General features: G+C 41.2%; 1 protein-coding gene across 28 annotated transcripts in view; it reads right to left on the reverse strand.

Annotated features, from left to right (window-relative positions):
- LOC121501618 (titin-like) overlaps window positions 1–25,261 on the reverse strand; it is a 281,158-nt gene that overhangs the window by 224,101 nt on the left and 31,796 nt on the right. For all 28 annotated transcript variants that reach the window (XM_041773882.1, XM_041773881.1, XM_041773880.1 and 25 more), the window contains 21 exons: window positions 24,538–24,794; window positions 24,251–24,415; window positions 23,988–24,156; window positions 22,191–23,884; window positions 21,763–22,044; window positions 20,901–21,167; window positions 20,527–20,799; window positions 20,135–20,398; window positions 19,780–20,040; window positions 17,582–17,842; window positions 16,785–17,048; window positions 16,432–16,692; window positions 16,036–16,296; window positions 15,340–15,600; window positions 14,659–14,800; window positions 14,404–14,569; window positions 13,052–13,283; window positions 10,903–11,187; window positions 10,557–10,682; window positions 5,551–5,739; window positions 136–192 (listed from right to left, as the gene is read on the reverse strand). In XM_041773882.1, the coding sequence (XP_041629816.1) occupies window positions 136–192; window positions 5,551–5,739; window positions 10,557–10,682; window positions 10,903–11,187; window positions 13,052–13,283; window positions 14,404–14,569; window positions 14,659–14,800; window positions 15,340–15,600; window positions 16,036–16,296; window positions 16,432–16,692; window positions 16,785–17,048; window positions 17,582–17,842; window positions 19,780–20,040; window positions 20,135–20,398; window positions 20,527–20,799; window positions 20,901–21,167; window positions 21,763–22,044; window positions 22,191–23,884; window positions 23,988–24,156; window positions 24,251–24,415; window positions 24,538–24,794 (6,137 nt within the window). The remainder of the gene's footprint in view (window positions 1–135; window positions 193–5,550; window positions 5,740–10,556; window positions 10,683–10,902; window positions 11,188–13,051; window positions 13,284–14,403; window positions 14,570–14,658; window positions 14,801–15,339; window positions 15,601–16,035; window positions 16,297–16,431; window positions 16,693–16,784; window positions 17,049–17,581; window positions 17,843–19,779; window positions 20,041–20,134; window positions 20,399–20,526; window positions 20,800–20,900; window positions 21,168–21,762; window positions 22,045–22,190; window positions 23,885–23,987; window positions 24,157–24,250; window positions 24,416–24,537; window positions 24,795–25,261) is intronic.

Consider the following 25,261-nt stretch of genomic DNA (forward strand, 5'->3'; position numbering starts at 1 on the left):
TAATATATACTCTAAGAGATATATTTGTACATCTATGTCATTTTTCTCAATATTACTAAGGGGAAATAGGCAGCTCAAGGATTCTATTAATCCTTCAGAATTTCTACTTAAATCTCACATCCAATATAACAATACCTTTCATCTCCACCTCAATCTGTTCTTCAATCCTCCCGTGCAAAATTGATTCTGGGGCTAAAATGGAAAAACATATATGGAGATTTTAATGATTAATGCCATATACTTCCTGCCTCGAATCATACATTCATACAATTACAATTTTCTCTTTATTCTGGTAATTGAAAACTACATCCTCTAAATGCACCCCCAAAATCCATGCCAAACAAATCAATGAACTGATAGAGTACATGACAATGTTGGCAGAGAGATTTTAAAACATTTTTATTTTAGGTTCTCTGTGAAATTACCACTTTTAGTTCTATAATTCCCCATGCCTTTACATGCATTCAAAAAAGCAATCCACAAACTACAGGAATATTCTTTTTTTTTTTTTTTAAATGTCCTATCAACTGAACATTTGCTAAGAGATGGAGTCACACAGAGAAGGAACATGCATTTTCTAACTTGCCACTTTTTGCCGAGGGCTAGTCTTAGGTGTTCCTGCAGAATAAAGTGTTTCCTGCTAGTAAATACTCCTTTGATTTGGGACACGTTTAAAAGTTTAAACTACACAAAGTCTGATTACATGTTAAGGAGTAAAACAAAGAGTCTTCAACTCAAAAAATGGCTTTTATTAGATAGGGAAAAGGCGCAGGCTTTAGACGCAATCATCTCTGGAGCAGCTTCTTGAGCAGGGCTGGTGCCCTGGTGTCCGTCAATCTTCCGTCCACCTGTGAGGCACCACGCACAGGCTCCCCGGCTTCTCCTTTCCTTGTGGGCTTTGGCATGAAGTGAACGACAAACTTGATGTTTTCTTTGATGATTCTCTCTTTACTTCATGGGTTGTTTTAATTTGTGACGCTTTGAGTGTTTTAATACTTTTAATGTCTGAACCATGGGCAATTTTTGTAACTGCTCTGGTTTGCGATTCTTTTGCTAGGTGAGAATAAAGTTAGGAAAAGGAATACATTAGCTGTGTTTGTAAGAGTAGATCACATGCTGAATTTAGAGAAGGTGACATGTCATTAGGATGAGAAGGAAAGCAGCATGTTAGTCCCCAAACTAATATAGGATATACCTAGGCTTATTATGCACAGAAGAACCCTACTTGAACAGACTTACAGGGTTTTACATTCCTACTTGATCGTAGATAACTGTGCAGCCTACATCAAGTTATAAGGCCAAAGTAAAAAGAGGAACATATAAGGACTGGTCTCATGTTCAATAATTAGACAACTGTGCCCGATCCTTCAGTCTTCAAATACTTAAATGGCATTATCTTTCAACTCTCTTAAGTACAAGAAAGGCAGCCTGGACTTTCCAAGAGAAAACTGCTCATGTGCCAAGAACACTTTAATAATGTAATTAATTAGGACCGAGTGAACTGGCCACCCTGTGGCAAAAATGTCCAGCTCAAATCCACTCTGGCAACATGACGATCAAACATGTACTGTGGCCCTAGATTCCTTAGGAAGCAAGTTGAAAGACCTACATTACTCCTACTTCCACAACACAGCCAACCCCCAATTATATGGCTGCAGAAACTGTCACAATTGGCACCTGCGTCACCTCCAGATAAATTGTCACTCCGTGTGATTATTGCAGTAGCCAGCAGCTATGGTGACAGTGAGGGTCAGCTCTCTGGATGGTAGAGTTTTCCAATTAATTTGCATAACTAGACCTCAGTTCTTGAGATATTGGAGGACTACACAAATATTACCAGAAATAGCTACAGAGCAAAATGTCAGATTAAGAAGGAAGAAAGACTCCCGTGGGTGAGTGAGGATTACAGATATATTAAATGATGCATGAACCTGTTACAAAATTCAGAGCCAAGATGGCTGTCACATGGCAGGGTACTTATCCCCTGCTCATCCCTAACATCTCAAAAATGGTATGGACAGATCAGGAAAGACCTTGAGGCCACAGTTCGCCATGGACCTCTAGAGATGCTGGAGTGTCTTCCATCAGCTTCCTTCCATGGGACTCAGTGAAGATCCTTTACCTTGCCGACATACAGCATGAGGTTTTAGCCCCTGAAGAATAACTTTCCCATTCCATTAGTATCTAAGAGGAAGTCCATGGATAAAAGGACAATTTTCCAAGACAAATTGATTCATGCCCTTTCAGACATGGTGGCAAATCTAGTGTGATAGCAACAAAAAACAATAATCTTGCCTTGAGATAACTCTACAATTCCAGGGGAACCTGAGACTGTAAAGCAGTATCATCTCTACTGAGAAATAGCTACAGACTTCTAATCTTGGCCCAGACAGGGCCCTGGCATTTTAAGTGCCCAATTTGCTATTTTCATAACCTCTTTGTAAACATCTAGAACTTCCAGATCTGCAAACAAAGGGCAGATGGGACTTTTTGAGCCTCCTCATGTTAAAATAATTAAATTTAAACTCGGCACAGTATCAGGCACAACGATCAATAATTAATACTCGATGAATGATAACATCTTGACCTTCTTCAGTATACTTTGTAGGCAGCACGTTTGGTAACTATTAGGAAAAGCAGCACATGTGAGAAATAAACTCTAACCTTCTGAAATGAGATTTGATAGTTAAACTTCCTTGAGTCTAGACTGGGAAGGTAACTGTTCGTCACAAGCCTGGCCACCAGTGACCAGGCCACTTATCCGCAGAGTGCTAAGCTAGGGCTGTGCTAATGAACATTTTCATTGACTTGATTTGCATGGCAGAAAAGCTGCGTAAAGCGATGGGGATGAGATGAAGCAAGTCATAGCTAAACAGCAAAGAAGCACCTTCTATGCTTAGTCGGGCCGACGAGGTCTCCTGGCCATAGTCGTTGCGGACCAGGCAGCTGTACAGCCCTTGGTCTGCCCGCTGAACGTCGCTGATGGTAAGAAGCTGAATCTTCCCACTTTTGGACGGCCTCACTCTTCCAGAGGCCTCAATCTTTACGCCTTGGTGAGTCCACGTGACCTCAACAGAAGCTTCGTCTTTTAAAACACAGAGGAATCGAGCAGCGTCGCCGCATCTCACGGACAGATCCTGCAGGTGCCGGAGAATCTGCGGGGCCTCGCCCGCCGCCCCCTGGGCCTGGTTCCCGGGGCGTGCAAGGGATGCTCGGCGGCGCAGCGCTACACTGTGCACCGATGCCGCTGTGTGGGTGGGGCTCTGAGACACACTCTCAAAGACCTGGGATTCGTATTCGTATTCGAATGATGATCCTTGACATGACTTAATTTCGCTTTGGGACATTTTGCTCTCCTGCTTTGTGAAAGCGGAATCTGCCACTGCCTGGCACTTGGTGGGCTCTCTTACATCTTTCCCAGAACTCTGCCTACCTAGGGCTCGCACTGTATGATCAGGTGACAAGAAAGAGAAAAGAATATTAAGATCTAAGCGGTGGTACGTGGCTAGGTTAGTAACATGAAACGGCATGGAAGATGAGGATGAAAGATGTCATTGTCGCTTGGAAGCAGCATGCCAGATGCAGTGTGCTCCGGGATGTCTGGTCACACGAAAGAAAGTCCCTTCCCAGTGATCCAGTGATGAATGGATGATGAAGCCTCATGCGGCCGCCATAGGGAATCTGGGTCCTTCTTTCGGTTGTCACTGAAGCTAACCAGAGTGACACAGTCTCTCTTTCTTTCCCAACCCCCCCCCCAATACCATTTATCCCCTTTCTTCCATATACTGTATAAACATCATACAGCAAATGGATCATTAATGATCCAACGGGTGAGATGTTTAGAAAAGTAAACACATCGAGCAATGTTGATGCCTAAAAAAATACTAATGTAATGCACAGAATACATAACGTCAGAGAGATTTAAACTGTATAGGTTAACCTATAATTGAGAACGCAGGAGGGCTTGCTGGGTGTTACTAGATTAGTAAATTATGGACTGACCACAATATGCGGTGAGACAAACAGCAGAGACTCTCATTAGTAACAGTGGAAGTAGGAGGCATGAAGCAAACCCAAGTCTTTTAAAAAGCAAGATGAGCTTTACCTTTTGGAGTCACTGTGAGTGTAGCTGCACAAGAGGCTTCCCCAGCACTATTGGTGGCTTTGCAAGAGTACTGGCCAGCATGCTCTGAGTAAGCATCAACTATAAGCATTAAAGCCATGCCTGTGGACTCCTCAAAATGGAAAACTACATCTTTTGTTGGTAGAATTGGGTGCTGGTTATGAAACCACTGGATTTCTGGCCTGGGAATGCCAAAAACCCTTGCGTGAAATCTGACTGTCTCCCCGCTGTGCACCCTGAGGCTTGATAGAGGCTGGATGAAGATGGGCTTTTGGCCAAGGGACTCCTTCTTAAATGAAACTGATGAAGAGACATGCCATTGGGAGTTTGATGTAACTTCTTCAAATTTGCTAAATCCTGAAAAGAAGCACGCCAACCTTTAATGTCTTACTCTGCATTGAAACTGGAGCTCATTTGGAGTTGTCTACAGATCTGCTGCAAATTTCTATGGTGGACTAGAATCCAGCCCAATCCTAATTATCTTGTCAACATATGTCCAAGTCACACACGTTCACTTCCACTTTCCAGGCAAAGAAGCCAAGACATAAATAGTCTAAGAAAGTTCACTATATTGTTTGTGAAGGCAGTCATGAAGTACACAATTTGGTTCAGGTATTCCTAGTCTCTGTTTTTATTTTATTTTTCCCCCTCTGGTTGTAAAATTACATTTTCTATTTTGTAAACCACTTTCAATTGATTAAGAAAATATATGATTATTATAGTGTTTAAAATGAAGAGAAAACCCCAAATTTCCCTTAATCCTGATGTATTTGTACATGATTCATAATACATAGATTAAGTTAGCCCAGCAAAAATAGTCTGTATAAAAGTAGTGTTATCTTGTTTTGAATCAAAGTGCCCTCCACTACCAGGGAAGTGTTTCTGATTGCTTTTAAGCCCCATCAGAAATGCTAAACCATCTTAGGACTGGGCGCCTCAACCTTCAGGCATTCTCTGACTGATGGTGAATACACCTAGCTGGTGTACAGACCTGAGGTCATCCTCGGCAGCCTCTGTGAAATCAGAATAGTGTCAGGACAATGGGGGGATAGTAACGCTTACATTATACATTTAAAAAATTTTTTTCATCCTAGCTAAATGAGAAAACAAATCTACCTTTTTCTTTAGCATGTTTCTCTCCAGTCTGATACATGCTGATCAGAAAGCATGAAAGCTGGTAAGGAGAGCAATACGCTACAAAACATCATAAAGACAAAGCAGGGCAAAATAAGGAATGATGGTTTGTGATTCTATAATAAGATGGGATAAATGGAAAGTGAGAATGTAGCATATAACATGGAAACAATTAGTTGCATTAAAAGAATTGTAGGGCCAGCGATGGTTTACATGGAGTCTTTAGTGACTGTTACTGACGTTGTAAGATTAGATCCATATTTAAATATGGTTCTTAAGGTTGTTTACTGTACCTGCCAGTCTCAAGTTGGCTGTGCTTGATACTTGACCCATAGCATTATTAGCAACAAAAGTGTAAGTTCCTTCATCCTCTGGATAAGCTTCAGCAATTTCCAGCTGGTATGTGTCTTCAAATTGAGTCATTCTAAAGAACCTAGATGGCTTGATTTTCTTGTCTTTGCTGTACCAAGACACTTTTAGATCTGCATCACAAAAGGAATAAAAAAGACATTTAAATCACAAAAAGTGGTGGATATTTTTACCTGCAAACACAGTATTGATTGTATTGGTGACTACATTTCATATTCATCTTAATGGCTTCATATTTCTCTTCTGGGGCATGCCACATCTACTCTTACAAGATTTCTTCTCATCTTTAAGAAAGAAACATGATTTTAGAAAAATCCAGCTTATAAGCTGGTTGTAATGTTTGAAATTTTAAAATTTTAGTTATATTCTTTTTAACCACATGCAGGTCATGCTGTGGAAACAGGGACAAGGTTTTGATATAGTTAGAGACCTCGAGAAAAAGATAGTCATCATGATGGGTCTGATCTAGGATTGTGGTCACCTACTGGGACATGAAGTAAGGCAACCTGTGTTTCTGGTGGGTACAAAGATAAAAAAAAAAAACAGAGCTGAGAAGGTCAGCATTCCCAGAAGTCTAAAACAGACACCCTATAGGCTGAAGGAAAAATTTCTATATTTTCATTACCAATGAGCAAATCTTGAAAGGTCTTAGCACGGCAAAAATAATTTTTAAAACTGAAAGAAAGAGTAACGAATTTGGGCATGTTAGATATCGTTGGCTTTTTTCATCATAGCAGTAATAATAAATAATAATAAAACTAGCTCTTCTCATACAAAGAGTTGAATCATCTTAAAATGGTGGAACATAACCCAAAAGCAAAGATAAAATAATATTTTGTTGTTACAGTTTAAGGTGATGAGAACTTAAAAAAATATTATACTTCTGTTGAAACAATCACCCTATAAGTCAAGAGGGGATTTACATTTATTCAGTCACTAGTTCTTAAAAGCCACAACCCAAGGCTTTTTGCTTTTGGAGTATGATCACTGCGTCACTTCCTTATCTCGATACCACCCATTGGGGGGGGGGGGATTCTCTAGTAGTCCAGTCAGCTAGCATTTGTTTGCATTTTAGCACAGATACTGACTGGTTTGTGAAGGCCCATGAGGGTAGTTGTTTATAAACTACAGGTTCTCCTTTTAAAGACACAAATCTCTTCACTTCCTTAGGTGGCAAGGTAAGGAAGAAAATGGAATCCCGATACCACAGTTTCCCAGCTGTGTGATCTTAGACCCATCATTTAATCTCTCTGGACCAATTTTCTCATTTGTAAACTGAGATGCATAATAATTCATGAGCTCTTCATTGCAAAAGCACTGCTGTGTGATTTAAATGACTTACATGCAGGAAGGGCTTTATAAACTACCGGCACAAGTCAGGCATTAAGCAAGAATGTCTAACCCCCCTCCCCAAGGGATCAGCAGTGCCTTCAATAATTTGCCCCAAGACAGGGCCATGGAACATAATAGAGAACTCCATCACATGGAATTTAACAATCATTCTACAACCATTTAGTTTGTCTGTTAAACCCCAATTGAAATGAAATGATGAAGAGTTGGTCCGCCTCCTTATGGGGTTCTCCACATATTCCTACAACAAACCCTTTGGTGAACAGAATGAAGCCCTAGAACAAGCATGCATTGCCAACAATAAATGAGCTAAAAGGTGAGACCTCTCTCAGTAATGGCTTTGGTGCTTCTGACTGGGCCGCCACTCTCTCTGTTGGTCACTGGCCTCTTTTGGCTTCTGTGAGGCCACCCCACTGCCACTGCTCCCCATTCCATCACTCCATTGTATATGGTCTTTAAATTCTGTTCATTCTACTTCTTGAATTCTCCCACAATCTACACCCTTCTTTCTCCCAACTCCCCTAGTTGAGGGCCTTGTCAGCACTCTCCAAGCCTATTAAGATGACCTCTCCCTTGGTCCTCACCTGATCTCACCTCCCACATCTGTCTATCCCTCTTTTCATTATCACAGCATTGTCCCTGGAGAGCAAACCTGATCGTGTTACTCAGAGGCTTACAAATCCTTCAGTTGCTCCTCAGTGTAAAGACGACAAAATCTAAAATCCTAAGCACAGAATACCAAACCCCTAGGATCTTGCCCTTGCCCTCTTTCTGGCTTTCTCCTTCACTTATTACATAACTTTCCAACCATACTTAAACCACCGTCGTTTCCAGCACATGGAGTACTCTTGTAGGCCTTTCTGACTTGTAAATGTCATTCTCTGCCTAGAACACCATTGTGGTCAATGATCCTGTTGACTCGTCAATGCCCAGTCCATGCATCTCTCTCTCTGTCTTGCAAACAGACAGTACTGAGTACATGGCTTGTTATAGCACTTACAATCTTGGGATCTAATCTCCTCACCCACACGCTGAGCTCCAGGAAGGCAAACTCGGGTCCTGGCAGCCCTAGCAGCTAAAGTGATGTTTCAATAGCAAGAACGCTGACATTGGTAGAATAAAACTGAAGAGCTACTTAAATGAACAATGAGTAAATGAATAACGAATAAAACTGAAGAGCTACTTAAATGAACAATGAGCATCCATCATTGCTAGACTAATTATTTATCATTTTATTTAGCTAGCTGTTGCTCGGTAAGCCTCCAAATGATACTGACTGATAACATGTAAAATAAATATTACTTAGCAAAAAACTAGCTTTATTACAAGTTTTAAAATTCTACTTTCCAAATTGCTTTTGCATCAGTAGGTGGCACCAGAGACCTTCAACAGGCAAAACTTTCTCATAAAGGTACCACCAGATTGCACAAGGCCAATCAAGTTTCACACTTAAGCAAGTATTGAGTTCCAAAAAGATATGACTGGGATTTCTGAAGACACAAAATTTTTTTTCCAGTTTGTAGAAGGCAGGGGTGGATTTACTCTCCTAGGGTAATACCTGGTCAGAGGAAGTTGTGTAAATATTTTCAGTCCCAGGGGCATTTGGTAAGCTTTTAAAAGGACATTCTACTATGAACTTAATTTTTGCCATATAGAAAATAAATTTGCAAGAGGATGCTCAAGCCTCTATGTGTGTTATAAATAGCACCATACATAAATAGTAATCCACAAATTTATAAAGTCCATTTAAACAATTAAAGATGTCAGTCATATAGAAAAGATTTTTTCTTTCTACCCCAACTGGAGTCTTATAAAGGCTTTGAACATATTTTTGCAATACTTTAAAGGTAAAACTATAATGTTATTTATAAACAAAAAACACTATGTAAAGATGTGCTTTAGACAATCCATATATGTGTATATGGATTTGAAAACTTGCCTCTCAAAATGCAAAGGATAAATTTAGTGAGTTTGATATTAAAACCCCATTTTTATTGAGTTAGTAGGATATTATCAAATAAATCTCTATTTCTTGATATTTAGTACTTCTCAAACTCTGTGTTTTGAGTCACCAAGTCTATGGTGTTTGTTCATTTTGGTTACTGAATACTAGACTTTCATGTTTGTATAATTCCCCTCTACAGCTATAATAAAATTAATGTACTGAGCACCAGTCACTTGCCAGCCATGCCTATAGGTACTTTACATATATAATATCTTTTAATTATGTCATAAAAATCAAATAGGTCCATTTGGTTTCTAGATCAGCATCTCCATCTCAGAGGGGGAAATCATCAGGTCATAGAACGTCAATTGAAATACTAACTTGTTCAGGAAAATGGCTCATGGCAGAGCAGAGATTGAGTCATAAACTAATGGTAGAAGCATGATGATGATGATGATGATGATGATAATAATAATAATAATAATAACCACCCCACAGTTACTAGGAATGCTGTGAGAAGCCCAAGCTCTAAGGCTTTCCCTTTGGTGATCATACATAAAGGCCAAGCAAATGAGAGAGTGACTTTCATTTGGGATAAACTTGATTTACCTTTTCCTTATGTAAGGTAAATTTACAATCATTATCAGCTTGAAATGGCTGCAGACATTTTGTTCCATTCTACCAAGACCAGACTCCTGGGGTTGGGGGAGGGGCAGGGATATCTGGGAAGCATGCCCCTATTATAAAGAGCATAACAGCTAACCCACACGCGGGTTACTACGTGATAAACACTGGGCCATGAGCTAGTGTGTGTTATCAAGCACAATCCTGATTGGTGTTAGTCATTTTACAATCATTCTTTTGTCCGGTTAACAGTTACTCATTGAATATACACTATCTATGAAGCTACTCTAAGACAAGGACCCACCCTTGCTGCCAAGGATCCTACTTTCCAGTAGCTATTGCCTTTTTAGGCAATACATTCTAGGTACTAAGACAGACTCCCTGCCCTTGTGAAATGTATGTTCTATGATTAAACACAATGCTATCCTTACTTTATTCATGAAGGAAAGAGTAGCATAGAAATCTTATCTTTGCCTAAGTTCACACAGGGGAGCCAGGATTCAAATCCAACCTCTGATTCCTATTTTTGATATTATAGGCTACTGCCTTGCAAAGGAATATACCTTTTCACACAAGCACTGTCCATAGACTGAATAATGCCTTACATATAAATAGACTCTTCTTTTGAAATATATGTAGGTACTATTATATTAATAGAATAATAATTGTAGTTTTTGTTGTATTTTTTTCACGAGATAACAAAAGTTATCTAAGGGAACATGACATATTTTGAACATCAGAAAACACCAATCAAGTTCTTTTTTTCATTGTGGTTAAAAAAAAACCCCACATAATATAAAATTTACCACCTTAACCATTCTTAGATATACATTCAGTGGTAGAAAACATGGCCTATTCCTTTATTCAGTAATTCATGTGAGTCTTCTGCAAGATTCCCATTAAAATCAAATTATGCATGAGAGATGTTTGTGATGGAGGGAAAGGCGAGAAAACTTTCCTCAGACCGTTCTTTGTAGATATTAGCAATGAAACCTTTGCTCATAAACCTACCTGTTCCAGAAACTCTGCATTGAAAACGGGCTGGCTGTCCCTCAGAAGTGACAGTGTCCTGAAGCGGGGTGATGATGGCAGGAGGATAAACTGGCATTTCCTGATCTGGAGACACGACCTCTGGAACTAAGAAAGGGACCACAGGATTTGTAATGATTAAGCCACAGTCCCCAGCAGAATGGAGAATGCTGATTTATCTTAATTCACCTGGCAGTGGGGCACTTTCTAAAAGTTGGGGAGCAACCTGATTTTATGAGCTCTAAATTGTATTTACAAACACAGAGAACACAAAGGCGGGTTTCTTAAGGTTTCATATTAGGCTGAGCGGTAGCCAAGGCATTTCTACCTTCCACTGAGAGTGAGGCTGAGGTTGTGGCAACTCCATAGTCATTCTTGGCTTCACAGGTATAAACAGCCGCATCCTCTGGGAAGGCTTCAATGAGCAGAAGTGTGTACTCTTGCCCATCGTGAAGAAATTTGCACTTGAAGCCAGTGGAAAGCAGCTGCTCTTCCTTGTACCAGGAAATCTTGGGCTGTGGTCTGCCAGATATCACAGCACAGAAGCGGGCGGGCTTGCCAGACTGCACAGTTGCAGGCTGGAGCTCCTGCAGAATCTGGGGTGGTTCTGGCGCTGGGGGCGAATGAAAACAAACAGCTGGTGAAACAGTGTGACAACATGGGAGAATGTGTGAAAGTCTATGTTCATCCGTGGCCAGTGGTGATGTGTTCAGAAACAAAACTTTGGAATTGTGAGATCTTTACTTGTGTCAGAGTATTAGAACATTCTTGGTGCTAAGAGGGAAGAAAACATTTGGAATGTTGCCCTCAAAGAGAGAGAACAACTTTTTTTTTTTGGTATATTTTTTTTATTGGAGTTCAATTTGCCAACATATATAATACCCAGGGCTCATCCCGTTAAGTGCCCCCCTCAGTGCCTGTCACCCAGTCACCCCATCCTCCCCCGCCCACCTCCCTTTCCACTACCCTTGTTAGTTTCCCGGAGAGAGAGAACAACTTTAGAAAAAGATGTTTCTGGTATCCGAGGTCTGGTAAGGGGGTGTCGTTCAGAGTGTTAAGCTTGTCAACATAATATGATCACCCCTTTCCTTACTGGGGTCTGGGCGGGGGTGGAGATGGGCAGTAGTCTCAAGAATGTTAGAACAACTGCCACATGCTACCTGTTTTACATCATTTGGGCAAACCATGTGGCTCATCACGTCCAGGATTGTTTGTTCTGCAAGTATTTGTGTATATGTGAGTCATTTCTTTATGTACAGATGCTAATGAGGTACAATCAGTAAGTATGAAACAAAGAAGTGTTATTCCAGATCTAGTTCAAGGCAATTAAGTAGACTTAAAAAAAAAAAAAACCCTCACTTTCCCGCTATGGTAATTAAAGCATCTTCTCAGTGTTGGGATGAGTGAGGGGAGATGGGTAGTTCATGGAATACAGAAATGGGGAGAAAGGACTTCTGTGAGGCTAGTTTCTGACCTTTACTTTTTTGTGCCTCAGTCTCCCCACTATTAACATAGAAATAATAAGAACTGGATGCCATGATGATTTTGTCTTCCTTCTAGGGATGATGGGAAGTTTGGCAATATGGCTCATTTTTATTAACTTGAGATGCTTGCCACTGTTCTTTCATCTGCTTCTGGGGTATTTGTTCAGGGACGACTCAAGGTTAATATAGGGATGGGCAGTCCTTTTTCTTCTGTATTTAGGTTAGTCTCACTTCTAGGTCAACCTCAGATTCAGCTCTAAGTTTTCTAAAGAGGAAAGTGGATGGTTTAATGGCACTCCTCTGAGGACTTGGAATCCCCCGTAAAAGTAAGAGCCTCTGGTCCCAGGGTGTGGGGCAGAGAAAACCTGGCTCTATATTGCCTGCGGCTCTCTAGGCCCCCTGGAGTCTCAAAGAAGACTTCTGGATTTTCCCACTACACAGGAGAGGCTGGAAATGCCCCTGGGGCTTGGTAGCATTGCTAGTACTTAAGCAGCTGGGGCGAAGCGCAGACCAGCTGAAAGCTCTATCTGGAAAACCCACGGAGGGTCTATTAAAATTGATATACTGGGGGATCCCTGGATGGCTCAGTGGTTTAGTGCCTGCCTTCAGCCCAGGGCGTGACCCTAGAGACCTGGGATCGAGTCCTACATCAGGCTCCCTGCGTGGAGCCTGGTTCTCTCTTTGCCTACGTCTCTGCCTCTCTCTGTGTGTGTCTCTCATGAATAAATAAGTAAAATCTTAAAAAAAAATTGATATACCATGGAGATTCAACAATGTTGACCAACTAATCCACTAGGCACTTTCTAGAAATGACATCTTTACAGTCTTTAATAGCAGCTATCCCTTTACCATAATGTGAAAGTAAATGTGGCTGCAAACATATGAGTATCATGGCTTCTTTAGAAATTGCTTAGAAACCATTGGAACTTTAGGAATTTAAAGGGGAGGATTATTCCAGAAGGATCCACAAAATACGTTAATATCTCTACTTACCATTGACGTAGAGAGTAACAGAACTCCTGTTCCTTCCTGCCACGAAGGTGTATTCACCAGCATCGCTATGCCTGGTCTCAGAGATAAACATCCGGTGGATTCTTCTCTCCACCACATATTGGTGTCGTTCTTGAATTTGGAAATTGATTTCAATGCCATCTTTATACCAGTGGGCATCAACATCGTCTTCATTGACTTCAAACTCAACGACAGCACGTTGTTTCTCAATAACCTTTCGACGGAGCAACATAAAAAGAGAATTGAAGCCTTGCTTTCCTTTCAGTTTTAACCTGTCTCTAAACCTGCTCATTGCAAGAGCGGTGCTGAACCTATACGTTATGATATAAAAAGTTGTCTGCGGGTAGCACATTCTAATTTGTCCTGCATGACCTTAGACAAGTGGCGCCCTAACTTCTTCTGTAGAGGATCATGCTTACACCTGCACTGAAGAGAGACGATTTGAATCCTTAAATGTTAGCTTCCTAACTAATAATAACTGAAATAATGACACCTTCCATCTGTGGGCTTGTTATTTTTGTAAAAGCTCTTCTACTCTTCAATTTGATTTCATGTGGTATGAACTATAACCTCCCGGGGTAGGCAGAAACTATTAGCCTCTTTTTTAAAAGTGAGGAAATCGACGTTCAGGATTGGACAGTAAAGGATAGAAGACATATTCAGGTCGTCTGCATCCTCACCGAAGGCTTTGGCATCACCACGGCCCTAAGGCCTGTCACGCCTGCTTCTAGCGGAGCAATATGATAAATCTAAATTCAAATGATATTTCTCTTAACATGTCATTGCCATGACCGCATTTGGGAAGACAGGCACTCGTGAGAACAGGCTCTGCACGTGTGGAAGAGTGAAGGGGTCCGGCTCGGCACCCTTGCTAGGAGTCCAGCTTTGTTCAAACAGGCCCACCTCTTGGACCTCCGGAGCGTTCCCAGCCAAGGCCCTACATACCTGCCTCTCCACAGTAGAGGCCTCCGAGGAGGTGCCACCTCATCCTACATTCCCTCAATTCTACTTGCTGTGTCAGCGCCACAACTTCAATTTTAGTTCTCTTCTGGTTTGTGGGGCTTGGCAGGTGGCCATTTATTAGACAGTGAAGTTTCTACAGCTGCTTTAATTAAAGTATCTCGACAGCTGCTGAGGACACACTATTTCCCTAAGTGAGGGGAAAACTGTGACTGAACGGATGTTGGATTAAGAGTCTAAGCCAGTTGGGATCAGCTGTTTTCATTCTTTAGAAGACTGGGGTTAGAAAACTTTAAAGTCAAAAAATTAAAATATCAAACTATGGAGTCTGAGCTATTGATGACATGTCCCCAAATTCAGCATGTAGACAATACCTGAACCTCCCTTTTAAGACTTCGGATGCGAACGTCTCTGCCCTCTACATAGAGGTTAGCAGTGGACATGTTGCCTCCCGCCACCACCGCGTACTGCCCGGCGTCAGACATCCGGGTGGATGGGATGAAGAGGCGGTGGACGTATTTCTCTTTCTGTATCTTTATTCTAGGAATGAAATGGAAATTGCAGTTTAACATATGGTCACTCAAAGCAAAGTGGGAATTACTAGAATGTAGCAAAGCCAAATGACCGACCTATCCATGCTCGGCAGTTCTTGGCCGTCTTTCATCCACTGGACAGTGATGTCAGGTTCAGAAACTTCACATTCAAACATGGCACGCTTCTTCTCGAGGACCTTAATGTCCTTAATGTGTTTCCTAAATTCTATATGACGAGCTGGAACACAGTATGCACAAAAATGAACCTTTCTAACAGTTTTAAGACATAACTCACAGAGTGCATAATCCACCCATTCAAAGCACTCAATTCAGGGCCTTTCGATGTAGGCAGAGTTGTGCACTACCCCCGAAAGACCACACACCCCTTAGCCATCACCTCAATCAATGTTAGAAATATTCTCATTACTCCCGAAAGACCATCCACCCCTTAGCCATCACCCTCCAGATCCCTCCTATGGTCTCCCCTCAGATTTAGGCCCCAATCTACATCTCTACAGATTTGTGTATTCTGACATTTCCTATAAATGGAATCATACCATATGTGGTCCTTTGGGGCTGGCTTCTTTCACTTAGCATAAAGTTTTTAAGGTTCATCCACGTTGTGGCATTTTCAGCACTTGCTTTTCATTGCTAACAATATTTCATTAAACGTAGACCACATTTTATTTTTCCATTCATTAATGAATGCACTACTTAGTATTTTATATAGTGCGCCTGACATTTATTTTTATGGATAAGACATTTGTGAAACCATACCTTCCACATAAAGGGTGGCTGTTGATGTAGCTTTTCCAGCCACAAAGGTGTACTCAGCTGCATCCCCAAAGTGAACGTTCCTGATGTTCAGTGAGTGCGTAAGCTTCTTGGTTCGCATCTGACACCTGTCAGTTGATTTGATTTCCACGCCATTCTTTAACCATTTGTAAGAGATGCCTTCATAGTTCACTGTTACCTCAAAGGTAATGGTGTCTTTCTCTTCAGCATTGATGTCCTTCAGCATGGATGTAATCATGATTGCTGCAAGGGGGGAAGGAAATACACCCCAGGAGGCTTTGTGTCAATACGATGGGAGTTATAACCAGCACAGGGTGCCAACTAGGAATGTGTTCAGTATGTCTTACAAGGTGATTAGAGCTCAGGAAGGTGGGCTATGACATCCTCCATATCTTCCAGGGACCCCTCTACAGGACAATATCAGTGACAGAGGAACAGAAAGAGCTAGCAATAGATCCTAGAGCCTCTTTTACAAGTAGCCTTTCAAGGCTACTCTAACCAGAAAATTTTATCCAGGTGGAGATGCGGGTGCCTAACTTAGGGTGAACACACGGTAGATGTTTCAGTCAAGGATTTTAGGAATGGATTAACTGGCCAGGAAGGAATCGTGTAGGATATGGAGTAACAATGAGGTTACCAAGTATTTTATATCATTTTTTTTTTTGTTCGTTTACTTACGGGTCACTTTCAGGGTGGCGCTGACTTGGTCATTGCCACAGACAAATGTATATTCCGCTGCGTCCTCCGTGCTGGTGTTCATGATGATCAGCTGGTGGAGTTTCCCTTGCACGACTATCTTGAACTTTTCACTCATCTCTATCTCCACGCCATTCTTTAGCCACATGGAAGGCACATTGAAGTGGGATACCTCACACTCGAAGGAGGCAGTTTTGGTCTCAGGTACCTCAATGTTTTTCATGGTTTTTGTAATATGTAATGCTTGGGAAAATCAAAAGCACTTCAGTAAATATATTTTATTTTAAAAAATGGGTAAAACCAACCAACCAGCCAACCAACCAAGGAGCACATGGGGATCATCCAGGGAAATGCCATAGGGGGCCGTCTAATACTTACTCTCCACAAAAAGTTTAGCTTTGCATTCCAATTGCCCCACCACAGCTGTATATTCCCCAGCGTCTGCGGGGGAAATATGCTGCAGCATCAGCTTGTGGACCTTCCTTTCTGAGACCAGTCTGTGCTTGTCACTTGGCTTAATCTCCACATTCTTGTGGAACCATTTTACTGGAACTGTGTCATGGGAAACACTAACTTCAAAGGCAACGGTGGCATTTTCCAGGGCGGTCACGTCTTTTGGCTTTTTAATGATCTTGACAGCTGATGAGGAAAATTAAACCAGTTCAGTTACACGGTTAACTTTGCAGTAACCATATATTGGCTACTTGTAAAATGTGTCTAAACCAACTTACTCTCAACGTGTAGCCTGGCACTGGCTCCCAACTTTCCAAGCTTGAAGCCATATACAGATTCATCCACAACAGCACAGTTTTTAATCCTGAGAGTGTAAACTGTTCCTTTGACCGAGATGTCGTACTTGTCATTGGATTGCAGCACAACCCCATTTTTGATCCACTGGACGCCTTTTACATTAGGATGAGTAAGCTCAACAGTGAAAACAGCATCCTGCGTCTCTGTCACTGTGAGGTTCTTCAGAGTCTTCTTAATTTTGACAGCTGAAGACAAATTTATGATTCGTTTAGGAAATAAAGATGGTATGATCAAGTAAAAGAAGTGCTGGAATAAGATCATTAGCTGGTCATCTTGCAAAAGAACGATTATCAAAAATTTTGCAGTCATGCAGCACCTCTATTTTAAAAGACACCTTGAAATTATTTAGGAAAACCTGAGATCCAGTTTGAAATGTACACTGCACAATGATTTTTCTACATTTGAATGAGATGAAGTTTGCATAGTCAGATACTAATAGCTTAATAGACTGGGGAAGAGCAAAAGAGGGACAGAGAATGAGTGTCTAATTAGGCATTCCTCTGAGCTAATTAGGCTGTTCCTCAGAAATGGCTTCTTCACAGAAACACATCTCAAAAGCAATGTTACACCTTGTGGTACATGGCTCAGGAAGTTTTGAGAGTTTATAATGATTTTGTGAAGTCAAGATTTTTGGCATCCCGAATGGTTATACCATTGACTTTTAAAACGATAACTGTCAAGAATGATGCGAAATGAATAAATCTGTTATATCACTAACCTTCAACTTTGAGTTTGGCAGATGTTTTGGAGGTGGCCACCTTGTAGGTGTATTCTCCGATGTCATCTAATTTGGTGGCAGCAATGATAAGTCTCCTTTTGTGGCCATCAGATTCACTTCTGATGTTGTTACTCAGTGGTAGGTGTTTGCCATCCTTCAGCCATTCACCTTCGGAATCTGGGTTGGCAACTTCACATTCAAACACAGCTTCCTGCGATTCAGCCACAGTCTGATCTGTGAGTGGTTTGGAAATGGCGCCCCCTTTGGAACAAGAAAAGTACAAATGTGAGTCCTTTAAAAAATATTTAATACACAAAGATACCTTTGCACAATTAAATATAAAGTATCACATTTTAAAACATGATTTTGAATATCATGAAAGGTCTAATAGAATTATTTTTGCTCATACTGAGATGATATCACAAAACCCTATTCTACTGAGCATGATTGATAACCAGGGAAAATACTGGAATCAGGAAGGTTCTGCAAAAGGAAAGCAACTGTTAATATAGAATTTTGAGAACCGTACCACCTGGATGGCCTCTAACTCAATGTCTCCTTCAAAAGTATTCTACTTAGTTTTCTAACTATTGTTTGCTGCAAATATGTCTAATATTTGATTGAGAAAAGAAGTGCTAAGCAAAGTGTTCAGACATTAATATTTCTTCTAGTTTAGACTCTAAGATTCGATCCTTACATACTAAAAATCATTGTTATTTTTCAAGATTTAATTATTTACTTGAGAGAGAGGAGGGAGAGAGGAGGAAAGAGGAAGGGAGAGAGGGGGATGGGGGAGAGAGGGAGGGGGAGGGAGGGAGGGGGGGGAGAGAGAGAGAGAGAGAGAGAGAGAGAGAGAGAGAGAAAGCACACACACAAGCCATGGTAAAGGCAGAGGAATCTTCAAGCAGACTCCACACTGAGCACACAGAGTGATGTGGGGCTTGATCACAGGATCCTGAGATCATGACCTGAGCTAAAATCATGAGTTGGCTGCTCAACTGAACCACCCAGGCACACCCGCAAAATCACTGTTTTGACATATGTTATCTCTTTTGTGAAGCTTCCTTCCCCTATTGCCTCCATGGCCATTATCCACTGGCAGAAAAAAAAATTACTTCTTCAGCAAGTTAGTTGCTGATGTATCTATCCCTTTTTAAATTGTGAATTCCTCAAGAAAAAAATATCCTACTTATTCATTCTTGTGTCCCATGTTTCTAGTAGTGTCTTGCCTGTGGTAGGTCCTTAAAAATGTTGAGTAAAATCACAGAGAGGCTCATAGTTTTTCCTTGTTTGCAACACATTTAAAAACATGCAATCAATATTAGACACGTCAAAGTGCAGGATCTAAAATTTTGAATCGGAAGTTTTTTCCATGGTCAAATATCTGAGGAAATACTATAATGTAATGAAGTATAAGCCACGAAACTTTCACATAAAGTAGGACACACAATTCCCATATGGACTTTAAAATTTAATCCTGATGTCATAGCTCAACTCCTCAATAGTTAAATTGTAATGAACCAAACAAATTAATGATGACTTCTAGTTTTTCTTGACAATTGATTTATGCTTTTGGTTTTTCATTTTGAAGCAAGGGATTTCTGCTGAATGAGAATGGTCTACTTCATGTCATAAGAAAGAGATACACTGAGTTACATTTTAAAATACTCATTGGGTTCATAAAACAAATATGAAGGGAAGAAAGGAAACAAAAGTTAGAAACAAGAGTGATTTTTAAAAAAGACATACACCTTTAGAATAGGAAATTTTAAATAAATCTCAGCTCAACAAATGATTATTGATTATCTATCATGTGCAATATGTTAGAGAACACAGATGAGAAAGAAGCAATTCCAGATTTGGGGAACTTATACTCTGATGTGAGAAGATATGGCAATAACCCAAGTATGTGATAAGGGTTACGGAAGAGACACACAAAAAATAATCCTGAGGTTGGAGCAGTAAGATCTTACTCAAATGGGAAGATTAAAGAAGTCTTCACAAGAAGATGGCATTTGAGGTAGGTCTCTGCCCAAAAGAACATGGTGGGGACAGTGTTGAGGTAACTATTGGCTTCGAGAACAGCAGAAGCATGGAAGTACAAATTGATGGGAATTTGAAAGGAAATGGGCCACAATTTCTTGAATTAAAACAACTGTCCCACATAAGAACTTAGATTAAATGATAAATGTACCAACCTGCCACAGTAAGTTTTCCAGAGGTCATATTTTCTCCGGCAAAAAATGTGTATTCTCCTTCATCATCTTTCATCATATTTAGAACTGTCAACTTATATATTTTTCCATGAGCTTCGATCTTATATTTGGAACTGGGTTTGATTTCCTTGCCCTTAAAATTCCACAAAACATCAATTCCTGAGTGGGACAGCTCAACTTCTAAGACCACGTTTTGGGTTTCTGTACAGGTAAGGTCACGAAGACCTCTGATAATTTTAATTTCTGGGGGGAAAAAAGAAGATAATCACTTGGTGACTATTACACTGGGAAAACAGAAGGCTTAAAACACCGATAAATTAAACGGAAGAATCCTTACTTTCCACAGAGAGATCACAGCTCGTTTCAACCCTGCCAACCATCAGCTTGTAAGGTCCTTCATCGGAAGCGTGGGTCCGGTTAATCACTAGACGCTGCTTAGTGCCTTTGACAATGGCTTGTACGCGATCATCAGGTTTGATTTGTTCATCATTTAAGTACCATTTAACAGAGGTCACATCAGGGACCGAGACCTTACATTCAAGCACAGCCTTGGTACCCTCAAGCACATTAACATCCTTTAGGGGTGTTATCACATCAACACCTGCAAAACCACACACACACACACACACACACAAATAAAAGATTTGTGAATGTGCATTTTATTTTAAATGCCTGCTTATTAAAGTTTTCCACCTCACTTAACACACAAAATACGTAAGCTGCGCTCACTGTAGACAGAGACGCGCCCACTGGTTGATAGTCCGAGGGATGGAATGGTGAAGGAGTAATTTCCGGCATCCTCCTTGGTCATGTCTTCAATAAGCAGCATGTGTGACTGTTTGTCTATCACAATGTGAACCCTGTCGCTGGGCTGCACTTCTTGGCCATCTTTCATCCAGACACCTTCCACGTTCTCTAAGGAGACCTTCACTTCAAGCTGAACGATGTCACCTTCGCAGACTTTTTGATCACTAAGTCCTTGTAGGATAGCAATGGGGCGGGCTGTGAAATATGGGGAGAAAAAAGAAGCATGTGATGATCACTTCTTTATCAATAAGCCTTAACGATGTTCAGCGAAGGCCAAGAGGAACAGGGAGGCTTACGTTTCATCTTGAGTTTACAGGTTGTCTTTTTCCCATCGACAACAAAGCTATACTCCCCCTGGTCCTCTTTGGTCACATCCTTAACCGTGAGGTTCTGGCGTCCTCGGCGAGATGTAATTGTGTATTTGCCATTGGATTTCAGCTCCACGCCATTATGATACCATTTGCCTTCTATATTTTCTGGGGATATGACGCACTCTAACTCTCCTGAGAATGATTCCGGAACTTCTATGTCCTGAAGTTCTTTCACAAACTCAACCACTGCACCTGAGGCATAAGATAAGAGAAGTTAATTTCTCTGGAGAGTGAGGCATCTAGACTCAGGGTTGAAAACATTCCTTGTAAATCTCTTAAGTCCCCCCAAGCTATCAGGAATATTCTTAAATATCTAACCACTGATAGGCTGAGAAATATATTGTGAAGAAAAGGAAGCTATTTTGATTTTTAAATTATCTTTTGTTTATTTTTAAAAGATTTTGTTCATTTGAGAGCAAGAGAGAGAGAGAGAGAGAGCAGGAGAAGGGCAAAGGGAGAGATCCCAGGACCCTGGGATCATGATCTGAGCTAAAGGCAGATGCTTAACTGACTGAGCCAGCCAGGTGCCCCTAAATTATTTTTTGAAGCACAGAATTTTATTTCGATATGAACATTTAAAAAACGAGACATCAAAATAACCTTGGTTTTTAAAAACTCAAATTGTCAATATTCTTAATTACTGGTGTAAGTTCAGGAATCCTGCCATAGAGCTTATATCCGATTCCCAAATAATTCCTTTTATGAGAGGAAACCTGCAAAGCTACCTTCATCCCATACTAAGGGTGACTTTAGAACTTAAATAAATAGTGAAATTATTATTTATTACCTTCGACAATAAGTTTCGCTGTTGTTTTTACATTTTCATCTTCCACGAGGACGCAGCTGTAGTCTTCGGCGTCGGCCGTGTCAATCGTCAGTATGGAGAGGAAGTGAACCTTCCTGTCAGAGTGCATCCTGTACTTATCTCCCGCATGAACCTCCACACCATCTTTGTACCACTTCACTTTGACAAATGGCTCTGAAGTTTCACATTCAAAGGTTGCCATGGTGTCCTTTTCCTTAGCAACCACATCTTGTAATTCCTGCGTGAAAATGATCGATTGCTTGGCTACAAGGAAAGGGGGGAGAGAAAGACATCACATTAAATTAAACCCACAATTTGAATAATGGGAAAAGAAAATCAAAAGAAATACACTAATGGATATTCACGGATAAATAGAGACAGATCCGTCAAACCAAAGACATTCAAATTACCTTGGACAAGTAAGAACGCATGGCTTGAGGTTTCGCCGGCTATGTTGATGGCTTTCACCATGATGCTGGCCGAGTCCTCAGGCGTCACGTCTCTTATGACCAGTTCGCAAACGTTGTCTTCAGGCCAGAACCAGTAGATTCGGTCAGAGCGTTCGATCTTGACACCATTTTTGTACCATTCACATTCAGGATCTGGTTTCCCCACCACTCTGACCCGGAAGTGTGCATCAGATCCTTGGCCCACTGTTTGGCTTTGGATCCTTTCAAAGATTTTCGGCGCCTCCATGCTGGGACTCAGTTCAATTTTATCAGGTTTAAATGTCGGGATAGTGATCTTGCCTTCTTCCATGAGGGCTTTCTTCTCCTCTTCAGTTAATTCTTTGGTCCAGTGGAGAAGCTCATCTTTTGTCTTCCTGAGGAGCTCTTCATAGGATTCATCCTTCTTCCGAGACTTGAGCTCCACCGCGGTGATGGCTTCATAATATCCCTCCTCGGTTCTGCGCTTGAACTTACTGCGCAGCTCTTCTGACTCTTCAGATACTTTTTCGTGGGTAATTCTTTCGGCCCTTTTCAATTTCACAACTTCCTTGGCTTCGGTGGTATCAACAGGCCTATCTACTTTTTGTACTTCAAACTGAAGTTTTCCAGGTTCGTGTACGTGGAACTCGGGCTTTGGTTCCGGGGCTCGCCTGAGAACAGACCTAAAATCTTCCCTCTGCTGGATCTCAAGTTTCACCTTATGCTCTATTACCCCTTCGGGATTTTCGGCGGTGACCTTGACCTCCCCCGTATCGTATGATTTGCAGTCCACAATGTCCAAATAATGAATGCCATCGTAGCGAACTCTGAACCTTTTGCTTTTGCGGATCAGCTGTCCATTGAGGTACCAGTTGACTTTGGGTTGAGGGTAACCTGTCACCCGGCAACGGAATCTAGCGGTCTCCCCTTCCAGTACTCTTACTGGCTCTGGGAACAAGACGATGTCTGGTTTTTGCTTCTCTTTCTGATCTGTCGTTACACCCGTCAGCGCACCTTCGTGAGCCATCCTCTCTAATTCTTCAATTCTCTGTAGGCCTTTCCTCCCCTCAGGCAACTGAGATTCTTCCACAAGACTCTTTTCATCTTTAACGATAAGTGTGGCAGATGTGTGATCCGTCCCATATTTGTTAGTAGCTCTGCAGGTAATGATACCACTGTCTCTGGAATATGCAACTCCATAATCAAGGCTGCAATACCCAAACTCATTGATCATACGGAGCCTGTTGGCTGCTTCAAGCGGCTTTCCATCGTGGAGCCATTCCACCACCATCGTTGGGTCACCAATGGGTGTTAGCCTACACTCGAAGTGGGCAGGCCCAAAGCGCTTGAGTCTCAAGGAAGTGAGTTTTTTCTTGAAAAATGGTTTCTGTTGTTTCTCTTTATCATAGAGGTCACCCTCTTCCCATTGCTCCTGACCATATCGCAGATGGAGGGGCTCCAGTTCTGGGGCTGCAATCTCCTTTGCTCTGTACGTCCCTCGTGGGATGATCAATTTTCTCTCGGGTTCAGGCTCTGCAAACTCAACCTCAACATTCACTTTGCATCTCGTGGTGTCTCGGCCAGCCTTATTAATGGCAGTTGCAGTATACCAGGCCGAATCCTGGCTGACGGTGGAATCAATTTTAAGGGCGGCTTCTCCCTTGGTGCCTTCAATTCTGCAAAAGGTGAAAAGGAAATCAATACAGAAGTAGTGACTGCTTCCTTGGCTATTGGATTTGTATAATGAGCTTAGTTTTTATTATTTTCAAGTAAACTCACCTGATTTTGGGATATTTATGAGGTACAATGATGTCACTGTTTTTCAGCCATACAATATCAGGGTTGGGATTACCCGTAGCTCTGACCTTCATTTCAAGTCGAGAACCTTCCTTTATATTGACATTTTTAAGCTTTTCTACGAACATCGGTTTTACCTGATGTTCCACAGCTGGAAGAGAAAGGTTATGATACAGAGTAAGTAGGACTGAAATACCTGTTTATGACCCAAGGGATAAGGTAGTTTCTTTTTTAAGAGCAAATACCTTCCACAGTTAAAATCACTGAAATTGAAGATTTGCCTGCCCTGTTTTGGGCAACCACGGTCCATTCCCCAGAATCACTGGGCGTTGCAGGGACAATAATCAGCGATTGGGTACCATCTTCTTTAATGACTACTTTATGGGTATAATCATTGACAATTTGCTGGCCTGTAAAAAATCAAGTAAAAAGGAAAACACATATCAAAATAATTGTTTTTAAAGTGTTGCAACACATCTACAAACTTAATTTTGCATTTAATGATCTACAAGTAAAAACTCATCATACTTACCATCATGAAACCAGAAGGTCTCTGGCATAGGTCTACCAACAACTTTTAAGTCAAATCTGGCAGTCTGCCCTTCTAAACATTTGAAAGAAGCAGGCTTTAACACAAAGACTGGCTTATACAGTCTCTCAAGTTGTGACTCATCGGTTTCCTCCAGCCTACGTCCAGGGGACATCCTTGCAGGGGACATCCGTGCAGGGGACATCCGTGCAGGAGACATGCGTATAGGAGATCTACTCACTGAACGTGGAGAGATAGATCTGAAAAACAAAGGCAAAACAGAATATTTTCATGAGGCATAGAGAAAACACAGCAAAACAAACCTGTTTAACGTTCTTTTAGAATTGACTTCATGTCCATATTGCAAGGCACTTCAAAATCATTGGGACCCAAAACAGAATATATTATTATTGCCCCCAAATCTATGTTTTTCATAGATCCTCAATTCCAGTCAGTAGTTCTTCAACCATAGCCAGGTACCCAGCCTTAAAATCTTAGAGCAATTCTTCCATAGTTTTTCCCCTCACCCCCTGCATGTAATTAGTCACCAAACCCTTTGGATTCATCTGCCAAAACATCTCAGTAAATATCAGTTGGTTAAATAAGCCAGTGAATACATTTATAGAAAAAGAAAAATATAATTTTTTAGCCTAGAGAAGGGAAAATGTAGAAATTGTATTTGAAGAAAACCCAAACCCTACTTGCACATCACAGTCAGACTGGCTTG

The sequence above is a fragment of the Vulpes lagopus genome, chromosome 11, assembly GCF_018345385.1.
Source record: "Vulpes lagopus strain Blue_001 chromosome 11, ASM1834538v1, whole genome shotgun sequence".
Lineage (NCBI taxonomy): Eukaryota > Metazoa > Chordata > Mammalia > Carnivora > Canidae > Vulpes > Vulpes lagopus.